The sequence below is a fragment of the Aegilops tauschii genome, chromosome 2, assembly GCF_002575655.3.
Source record: "Aegilops tauschii subsp. strangulata cultivar AL8/78 chromosome 2, Aet v6.0, whole genome shotgun sequence".
Classification (NCBI taxonomy): domain Eukaryota; kingdom Viridiplantae; phylum Streptophyta; class Magnoliopsida; order Poales; family Poaceae; genus Aegilops; species Aegilops tauschii.
The window spans coordinates 645,570,302-645,580,756 of record NC_053036.3 but is presented as its reverse complement, the minus strand read 5'-3'; the positions used below and the strand labels follow the sequence as shown (position 1 = coordinate 645,580,756).

Sequence of the window (10,455 nt, the reverse complement as noted above, 5' to 3'; positions counted from 1 at the left end):
TAAATCGTGGGCTCTTACTAATACACACAATTCAACACTCTGTGTAGACTAGAGACATACGCAGGTACAATAACCAGCTTAGATGATAAATCGAGCTTCAGACATTTTCGATGAAGGGCCAAATTACCAGGATCAAATGCATGCGCCATAGCTTAATCACCTCTTGACTCAGGGATGCATGTGCCATAGCTTTTCGATGAAGGGCATTTTTATTGATTCAAAATATAGCATCAAGTAGATACAAAGCATGATGAGCGTCACCCGGCCTCTGCATGTGCCATAACTGAACAAATGGATCCATTGTTGATCCATCTGTTACCAATTCTAGTTCGAGACCTAGCAAATTCCATGTGGATCACGGAACTGATAGAGCTAGGAAGATGCTCTTTATTTTGCAAGTAATGCAAAGTCAACTAAAACTCTTGGTTTTTTTGGTATTTTTGGAATGCAAATATCCTTAAATTGTCATCATCTAAGTAATGCAAATGACTGCAGGACATGCGCTACCATATGGAGTAAAACTCTCGGGGAATTTGGTCTTGTTCTTTTATCTTACTCCATTATTGATTGATGTCTTATTTCACACAAGATATTTTCCTTTAGTTGTTGCAGAGAGAATTGCTTGTACATCGTTTCTTGCACATTGACAAATTAGGGTCACCAGACGAAATATATTACTTACTGCAAACCTCCGTACTTTGGACCTAACAAGTTTATGAGTGGGAAACATTGGCATCGGATGGGGGAAGGGAATCATCGAGAAACGAAAAGGCGAGGAATAAACTACAATTCGGGTTAGGAAGAAAGGTGCCTTCGGAGAAAGAAGTGAGAAGAGAACGGTTCCACCAAAGGATATGATCAAGTAAGCATAAAATTCCTAAACATGGCTAACACGTGTACACAACCTTTGGTTGGATGTTTAGGAGTATAGTGATTTTCCCAACCCATCAGAGTTCAAGTTCTAGACTTGTCATTGATGTTCACATTTTTCTGGATTCATTTCAGGCCTTCCGGGGATGTACGTTCACTGGAAGGAGATGTTCCCATCGACTACAAAGGTATCTGCGGTGACTTCGTTAATCTGAAGATGATGTGTCACCACAGTCTCTCAAAGGTGCTGGTAGGAGTAGGGTGTGTGCATACGGTTATAGGGGTGAGTGTATCTGTATATGTTTGAGCATCTACATTTGTACTGTGTTAGAAAAAACTCTTACATGTATAAAGTAGATTAATACTAAATGCTGGATCCAAAGTTAGGCAATTGCATCTGGAACACGAAAACTAAAAAAGAAAGGAAGATGCTCCATGTTATAATCTATCCTGATCTTACCACGATCTTATGAATTTTTTAGATGATTTTGTCATGATCTTAATTAATGAAATGAGTGAGCTACTAACAGGGCGTTTCGGTCTTTTCAACCTCTCCCTCCATTATCGGTGGACCTGCCCTCTCTCGATCTCCAACCCTGTAGCTATTTGTTGAGTTATAAATAACACCATCCTGGGCGTAAGGAAGATACACTCCCAGATAGTAGTGCAGTACTGGTAGTAGAGCTAGGAAAGTTCGATGGCGTGCAGTAGAGCAATGGTAGCCATGATAGGACTCGTCGTCGCCGCGCTGCTCTTCCCAGCAGCTTTGTCATCCACGCGGCCGGATCAGCTTATCTCCATGACTACCGATGGCCAGTACCATAGTACACGTCCAGTAGTGACCATAGCCGACGGTCTCACTGCGGACTACCATGACGTGTCGTGCCCCGATCTGCGGGGCATCGTGCGCACCGCCGTGGTAGAAGCCGTACAGGGAGATATCACCATCGCCGCTGACCTCCTCCGTATGTTCTTCCACGACTGCTTCCCGCAGGTACTTTTTTTAGTGGAGCTTCTTCCGGGTAATTAAGTATGCAAAACATGTTCGATTCGTAGGTTAACAACATCTCAGGTCTAATTTTATAGGTTTAGTGCACTGTTACACTTGTGGCTTGCCACATTTTCTTAGCCATGGCCATATATATATGATTCAACTCTTGCCGCACTTGTGCTGCCAATTTGTACATTACACTTTTCTTTAGCACACTTAGCTGAAGATTAGTTGTGGGAATGTTAGTCATGAACTAAACATGCTGGTAACCCTAGCTAGCTAACTAACTATTTTACACAAAACTGTGTTCTGTACATACACATAAATGTATGTATGTGTACAGGGATGCGATGCGTCAATTCTTTTGCTGGGAACTCCATGGAGTGAGATGAGAATGCCGCCGAACCTCTCTCTAGATATCAGGCGGAAAGTGGCGTTCCTCATGGAAGACATCCGCGCCAAGGTGCACGAAGCCTGTGGACCCACCGTCTCCTGCGCCGACATCATGGCCCTTGCCACTCACGACGCCGTTGTAGCGGTATGTCACTTTTGGAAGAAAAAAATTACAGAGCATGTGGCTAAACTTCCTTAACTGTTGTTACTAAATATGAAAGATTAATTGTTTTCCCTATCCGCACGCTAAATCATATGCTTTAATGCAACTTGCAGTCAGGTGGCAAACCCTACCATGTGCCACTCGGTAGGCTTGACAGCTTCGAGCCCGCGCCGCTGAGGTTTGTCGAGGAGCTCCCGCCCCCCACCTTCAGCATTGACCAACTTATAGCTGCCTTCAGAAGCCGCAGCCTCGACGAGAAAGACCTCGTGGTGCTCTCTGGTGCGCATACCATTGGGAAAGCTCGTTGCGCCACCTTCAGCGACCGTTTCCCCAACTCCGACTCTGATGACTTTGTTCGAAGGCTACAAGATAACTGCACCACCGACGTGAACCGCCGTCAGGACCTCGATGTTACCACCCCGGAAAAGTTCGACAACAAGTACTACATCAACCTCAAGCAGGGGAAGGGGGTTCTTACCTCCGATGTGCAGCTCCTCCTCAACAAGACTACCCGAGGATACGTGAACGACTTTGCCGACAATGAGTGGTGGTTCTGGAACCAGTTCGGCAGCTCCATGAGCAAGATGGGGATGCTCCAGGGACCTCAAGGGAACGTCGGCCGCATCCGCCAGCAGTGCTACTAGTCTCATCGTGCGTCCAACCTAGGAGGTGTTTGCTGCCTGCGTTCTGCTTCCTTCAGATGGGATCGTTTTTTTTTATGTTCAAAATAAGAGGAGATCACATAGTAACTATGTTGAAGACGACTGTTAATTTCCTTGTAATAAGGAGTAGCAGCCTGGCTCTACCCCTTTATCACACGAAATTTACTACTTCTAGTACTTGCAAACTGTATCAGAGTTGGAGGCGGTTCCGAATCTTTTTTTTTTTGAACATTAGTATAGACGCAAGCCCTCGTATACACGCGCATACACTCACCTCTATGAACGCACACACGCACACCCTATCCCTATGAGTATCTCCGAAAGACTGAGCCGGCATATCATCTCAAGATTTACGAAGTCACCGTAGGCACCTCGTCGTCGACGGGAACGTCTCCTCTCACTGAATGCGCATCGCCGGAAATCCTGAAATAAATCCAGGAATAAATGCGAGCACCAGGATTTGAACCCTGGTGGGCTGGGGATACCACAGTCCCTCTAACCATCCAACCACAGGTTGGTTCGCGGTTCGGAATCTTATTATCAAAATAGTTTGTTGATTCTGTTCTATATTGCAAAGTTTTTACAGGAGTTGCGGGACACTATAGTCCGACGCCCATGTCGCTCCCATGCGACTCGGGGGAACGTAGTCACCGGCCGACACACCCCCCTCCCCTCCCCTTCCCCTCGCCGCTGCCGGAGGATGCGGCCAGGCTAAGCCCGCGTTGTGGACGGCGGTGGCGGGGCGTTTCCCGGCGCGGAGACGAGCATCCATTGCGGAGGGAGGTCGCGCCCTCGTTGCTCGGCTACCGACGAACTGCTATGCCCCGGTGGCCTTGTCCTTGGATCCGGTGGGTGGCCCCTCCAGTCCTCCTCTTGGTTCCTGTTGCTGCTTCTGGCGACGGCTCTTCGGGCTCCCGGTGTTCTGTGGCGGCGGCCTCGGCTTTCCGCCTCAGATCCGTCCGGCTTGGTTGGGATGGGGTGGCAGCTCTCCGACTCCGACCCCAGCTCTCATGCATCGTGCGGCTTGCGTGCACGTCGCTGCCGGGAGCAGAGCTCCTCTGGTGGCTGCCCTGCGGTGGAGGGGTGTTGGGTCTGGCGTGTGGCCATATCTGGCTCACCGCGGGTGCTGCTGGCCGGCATCAACGGCAGCGAGTTGCAGTGGTGGTCCATGTACGACAATGGTGCGGTTGTTGTGTAGGGGATGTGCGGGCCAGTGGAGGTTCGAGCGTTGGAGTTGCTGGTTTGTGGTGGCCAAGTGCGTTGGAGTGAGGTTCTACTGCTCCGGGCGAAAGTCTAGCCGGTGATTGCCAGCCGGTGGTGGTGACGCCCGTGGGCATCGCTATCATTCTTGGAGGCGCCGTTGAGATCAAAGAATCCTCTTCTCTCAGATCGAGTTCTTCAGGTGAAAGCCAAGATCCTTGTGTAGGATCGGGTGGCGGCGGCGTCTTCAACGTCGCTCTCCCTCTTGGGGGCGCCGTCTTGAAGACTTTGATCCCTCCTACACTCCCTCGGGGCTGGACGTGCATGACATCGTGGTCGGCGGGTGCCTGACTAGCGATGCGGAAGTGGCGTTGTGACTTGTGTGGAGGCAATGATGGTTGCAAGATGAACGCGGTTGTGGCTTGCCTTCATCGTAAACCGTTTGGCATGCTCTTGAGCGTGAAGTCGGAGCTACAGCATTGCGGGGCGACACTGCGGCAACGATGCCATGCGATGGGCAAATCGGACATTGTCAGTGCAAGGTGTGCTCCTTTTCTCCTGCGAGGCTTGTCATCAAGGTCAGAGCTGCCTCATCCTCGACGCCCGCGGCCGATTGTTTGGCTTTGGCCAGCAGGGTTCTCGTGTACCATTCGTTCGGAGGGGTCTTGATGGGTCATCCACGTCGAAGTCGTAGTTGCCTGCTCAGGGAGAGGTGATGACGATGACATTGCTAGCAACCTCGACGGTGTCCTTTCCTTGGTGGTGTGTGTGGGTCTTGTAGGTACCAGGTCGGCCATGTGCCTTTCCTTGTGGGCGTGTTGTAACGGTTTTCATCCGGGTTTCTGCTAATTAACCGGGCATATTTGTTCGACCTTTTGTAATGAACCAGGCCCTAAGGGACCGCATTCCAAAAATTATATGAGCTTGTCTAATTAACACCATGCACAAACACTTTTTTCCGATAAAGACCATCTCTGATTTGTTTCCTTTCTCAACTTGAAAATCTCATCTGTCACTAACAGGGGACCCATTTAGATGAAGTGGTGGAGGTTCCGAGTTTGGGTATATGTGATGAACAAAAGAAAAAGTCATGGAAGATATGATCTATGCAGGTCCTTTGGTCTCTGGAATATCTCGTCTTTGATGAACGTGCCTTCTTGTCACGGGAATTTGTAGAAGTAGCATTTGCACAGCAATTTATATAGAGATCGCATGAAGGATTTTATTCCCGTATGAAGATCATTTACATTATAAATCTCGCTAGGCTACCCGCCCATACGAGGGGCTTGCGATCGCCAGGTAAGCTGGACCGCTCGGTAGCTAAATTGCCCTACTTTTTTACCGCTGGCAGCTGCTCAGCCGTTATCCATGTTTCACGTACATGGTTTCTTCAATGGTGAATGTCAAGTGGGTCTCGTTAGACATGGGCCCAGCTAATGAGTTTGTTTTTCTTGGGTTTGATGTACACAAAGTGAGACGTGCGGGATGGATCGTGCTGCGCGTGGTGAAAACCCTAGCCCAATCCCTCGCGTCTTCGAGCCCCGCTTCCCCTCGTCTCCTGTTTCCTCGAGCCCCGCGTCCCCTCCTCCATGCTCTCCACCCGCCTCCCCCCCTTCGCGTTTCTCCTCCTCCGCTTAAATTCCACGGCGGCGGCTGGCTCGAGGCGGGGGAGTGGCGGATGCGGCCTCGGCAGCGGCACGAGAGGAGCGGTGGCGGCAGCGTCCAGCTGTGAAGAGGCGCCGCGCTCGGGCGCGAGAGACGGAGGCGGGAGCGCTGCCCCGGGTCCCATCTGGGGAGGGTACGAGGCAGGGAAGGACGCCGCCATCGCAGGTCTTCCTTCCATCCCTTTCGTTCCTTCTGATTCATCCTCTTCCCACCCCCTCCTCCCCTGCCTCCTCACGTCGCCCTCAAATCAGAGTCAACCAGGACAGCGCGCGGGCAAGCTCAAGCTGGTGAAAAGTGCTCTTACGTTTTCCTTATGTCTCTTAGCCTGATTTTGTACGGCCAGTTCTTGCCTTGGTGAATTTATCAAGCATTTGTAGTGCTCATATGTTTGATCCTCACGTAACTATGGTTTGCTGGAGATCTGTTCTATGCCTGCCGGCGATTCTGGCATACGCATCGGACATGGGCCGGTTCTACTTTAGGAGAGGTTCAATGATGGCGCAAGGGCCCCTGGTTCCTTGCTGCAAACGTGTGACTTCTTGGCTGTGGTGGATGTTTTAGCTTTTAACTAATTATCGTGTGCCAATAATTTGCCAGATTAGCTTGTCGAATTGATTTTTTTTGTGTGACGTGTACGAATTTGGAACCTGCAGTATAAGGAAAACAGAGTATATTTGGTCATCTTCCCCCCATAGTTTACTTATATTTTGCTTTCTGAAAATTATGCTTTGCCCTTCGACTATGTAAATGACTATCTCCACTTTTAATTGGCGTGTCTTGTAGAGGAGATGGTCAACAGGGAAAAGATACACATGGTGATGAAGCTTATGTACTCTCTCCCTGACGAATAGAGGGGGACGAATCAGGATGGATTCAAGCTGCCGACGCCTCTTCTTTGCTGCCATGGACGAGCCCTCGCCCAGCGACCACCTCCATTCAGCTGGCGGCAGACGGCGATGGCCAACTCCCAGGTGCAGCCAGTGGGGAGGCGACAATGGCAAGGGCGGCAGGAGACGCAGGTACCTTAGTGAACATTGTGGATTGTGCCTCCCACTGTGACTATGTGCTTAATTTGTTGTGATCTGAAAGAGGAGATGTGAGGAAATATTTATAGCAGCTGATCAACACTGTCGACTGCTGCCATACAAGAGGCGTTTATCACCGTGATCTGAAGGTAGTGTGGCGTGGTGGTTACTGATATGCTCTATGGAAGAAAAGTGTGTTGATAGCATTTTTCTTCTTCCATGTATCATCCTGGAAAGCCTCTGCTTGATGCTAACAGCACTCTCAAGGTGATTTTGGACTAAGTGCTCTATCGCAGCACGTCAGAGTAAGTAATCTGACTCTTGTATGGGAAGAAAAGTTGGTTGATAGCAATTTACTTCTTCCATATATCATCCTGAAAATTCTCTGTTTGATGCTAACGACAGTCTCAAGATGATTCTGATCCTGAGGTTCTTAATTTACAACGATGCCTTAAATTAGCTATGTATTCTTTTTATTAAAGTGAATATTTTGTTCTCATTTTTCAGTACTCTTGGATGTAAAAGTTAAAAATAAGAAAGGTTATGACGGAGCCAAGGCTGATATGTTCACAAACGTTGCCGACGGTTGCCCTTTGTTGTGCAACGTCTAGGATTGCGGTTCATACATTTTACTTGATTCTGTTCTTTGTGTTTTTGTTCATGGTCTACGCTGGCATTTACCATGGTTCCCCTTTCTTTCTTTTTTTCAGTCTTGATCTGTGCATGCGAAGAGTTCTTATACGTATTTGCATGCCAACAATTGAAGATTGGCTCCTGCTTTAGTATGTGCACTTAGTGTGTGTTCTTCCTGATGCAGAGTTGGTTAACCTTCCAGTCAAATTAGCCTACTGTTTCAGGGCCCAGTAGTTCTTTTGTTTGCTACTTGGTCGTACCTGTTAAGAAGCTACTACATGCAGGTTCATTGTCAGGTCGGTTGATTGTTTTGTTGCTCACTGTTACATGCAGGTTTATTAGCTATCCAAGAAAATTAGCCTCTGGTTTCAATGTCTGGCAGGGTAGGTTCCTTGTCAGGTTTGTTGGTTGTTTTGTTGCTCACCGATGCATGCAAGTTAGATGGCTATCCAGTAAAATTAGCATGTGGTTTCAGTATCCAGTGGGTCTTTTGTTTACTTCCTTATGCCTCTGCTCTTTTTGTTCGGTTGGTCGCTCGTGCATGCATAGTCATTGGTTTTTTTTGTTGCTAACCGGTGCCTGCAAAGTGCAAACTAACTAACCATCCAGTAAAATGGAAGTTACACTCAGGTTCCAGTAGGTTTTTTGTTTGTTGCTTGCTCATATATTCTGAATTCTTGTGTCCTTATTCTACCTGTTACGCTGTAGATCATTCATGCCCTTGGAATCTCTTTGTAGGCACCTCTTACAGATTGTTTCCCTTTCTCCTTTTGTTTTGCAGGTCCAGTTGTTGGTATCTTCAGCTGGTTTGCCGTCTACCCCTCTGTTGGCTCGTCGGTTATTTGTCTTCCCACCAAGGTTGGCTTTCCCGCCTCAGGTTTTTGTTTCATCTCGTTATGTTTCTGTACATTACTTATTGCTTCTGGTACTGACCGGGTGTTTTTTTTGGTATAAATCATGTTAATGCAAATGTTTTAAAGTTCCTGCCCGTTGCATCTTTGCATACTTATTGGAATTCAATTTGCTCATTAATCGTAGAATAAAACTTTTTAGCTCTTATGTATGGGAAAATTAGTTGTATCATGGATGCATCGATATATTGCTCCCAGGCATTGTTGGCCTATAAGATGTTATTATATATGTGACATGCTATTGGCCGAATACAATTCATACTTTACAAACTCCTTATAGTTGGAGTAGCATTCAATCAATAGATGGTGTTAAACAAAATAAACACTTGATTTGATTTGTTCAAATTTTACATATACAGTTAGAACACATTTTTCTTTGTTTTTATGTATATGTTTTTCCTCAATTTGTTGTTGAGAAGCTCTTGAAATTTGATATAAATTTATAGATATTCATATAGGCGAAAATGTTGTTTATTATGTGTTTTGATTGATCATATGCTTCCAGCACGAACTTCCATCTGGTTTGCGGTACCATGTATAAAGCACATGCACAGGTATCCAGAAATCCTTCTCACGGATCCAAAATATTTGTTCCCCACAAAAAAGATGAGGTTGAACATCTTTATATGATGGCGAGATGCATATGATTTCCAGTTTCCTCCTCGCTGCATCATAGGAGCTAGGTGCTTCCAGACTATTTATGTGGTCCATTTCGTTTGGTTGGTTTCTGCTGGTACTTATCATTTTTCTTGGGCTTCTGATTTGGTTGCATGGTAGAGTGTGCTACAACTACACTATTTGATAGTTCTACATGCTTGGTTTGTTGTTCGATATAAGCTTACAAGTCTCATTTTTGTAGTGAGTGACCCACAAAGGAAGCACAAGGAAAAGAGCAAGCCAAAACACAAATGGAGCGATTGAAAGGCAAGGGACAAGCTCCTGTGACTAAAATAACTAGGTATTTTAATCAGCCTTGTGCACTGCTATACTTTTCTCGCTTTATTAGTTTGGTTACACCAAGGGAACTACATCATCTGCGGTTGTGCCTAAAGATCCTACCCAAACTGGAGGAACCGTTTTTGCTGGAGATGTTGTTGACCCTGCATCCAAAACAGATGTTAGCATTCATGTTCAATTCCACTCTTATTGTTTTCCCTTTTGTGCATTCCTCACCCCACGAGCATCGCCATGTCATGATAGGAATCTAAGCAAGATGCTCAGGATGCTGCTGCTGTAGCTACTGAAGATGTGAAGAATGAGCAGTCTGATCAGACTAATAAATCTAATAAGTACAGACTCTTTCTCTGTAACATCTGAGCAATTGGCTGCAAGCCGTGCTATATCATTTAATTCTTTGCTGCTAATTGAAGAATCTTAGAATTAATGCTGGTGTCAAGGGCACCTGCTCAACAAAAAAGTCCAAGGCAGTAGTTCATCCATGCCCTGGGGTGTGGGTGTACGTGCGGTATGCCCATCACTGCCTCAGTTCCCTTATACAATCGTCATGGATCAAGCGTCAAGGCAGATAACTTGCAGATTAGAAGCCAAAAAGAGGCAAAAGATTCCAAAGCAAAATGAGAATACTAACAAAGTGTTGTCGCTTAACAATTGCATACTGTCGCCAGTCTTCGAGCTCTGATGAAGATTCAAGCGACAGCTCAAAAACAATGAATTCTAATAGATGATTGCATTTTAAAAATTCAGCTCAAATTTACAATGCTATTTATTAGTTTGATTTATAGACCATGAATAAACAATTCTTACCCTTACTACTATTTTCCCCTTATGCAATTTAGCTGTTGCAATTCATATAGATGTGTTGTTCATGATGTATTCATGCTATCAGCTGTTAAATAAAATTTCGTTTATCTCATAGATATACACAGATTCCTTCCACACCATTTTTTTGTTATGGTAACCACCAAATGTTTATTACCCTTTT

At 46.4% G+C, this 10,455-nt stretch overlaps 1 protein-coding gene and 1 long non-coding RNA gene across 9 annotated transcripts; both read left to right on the top strand.

Moving 5' to 3' along the window:
- Positions 1 to 1,513: 1,513 nt before the first annotated feature.
- Positions 1,514 to 3,256, top strand: LOC109747442 (cationic peroxidase SPC4). The gene is made up of 3 exons (XM_020306497.4): positions 1,514 to 1,864; positions 2,205 to 2,399; positions 2,531 to 3,256. Exons 1-3 carry the CDS (start codon positions 1,568 to 1,570, stop codon positions 3,059 to 3,061), a joined length of 1,023 nt encoding a protein of 340 aa, XP_020162086.1. The 5' UTR covers positions 1,514 to 1,567; the 3' UTR covers positions 3,062 to 3,256.
- Positions 3,257 to 5,800: 2,544 nt separating this feature from the next.
- Positions 5,801 to 10,242, top strand: LOC120973909 (uncharacterized). Of its 8 annotated transcripts, none has more exons than XR_006670889.2 (4): positions 5,801 to 6,109; positions 6,728 to 6,963; positions 7,034 to 8,460; positions 9,373 to 10,242. It is a non-coding gene; the product is annotated as an uncharacterized lncRNA (long non-coding RNA). The 8 variants fall into 8 exon arrangements; XR_006670888.2 differs by having other exon boundaries at positions 6,728 to 7,118; positions 7,207 to 8,460; XR_006670890.2 differs by having other exon boundaries at positions 6,728 to 7,274; positions 7,787 to 8,460.
- Positions 10,243 to 10,455: the final 213 nt, after the last annotated feature.

Bases quoted from the DNA above. Each gene is read 5' to 3' on its own strand.
- LOC109747442 (XM_020306497.4), top strand. From the start codon at position 1,568: ATGGCGTGCAGTAGAGCAATGGTAGCCATGATAGGACTCGTCGTCGCC. The intron at 1,865-2,204 runs GTACTTTTTTTA...GTATGTGTACAG, and splicing joins TCCACGACTGCTTCCCGCAG to GGATGCGATGCGTCAATTCT. The intron at 2,400-2,530 runs GTATGTCACTTT...TGCAACTTGCAG, and splicing joins CTCACGACGCCGTTGTAGCG to TCAGGTGGCAAACCCTACCA.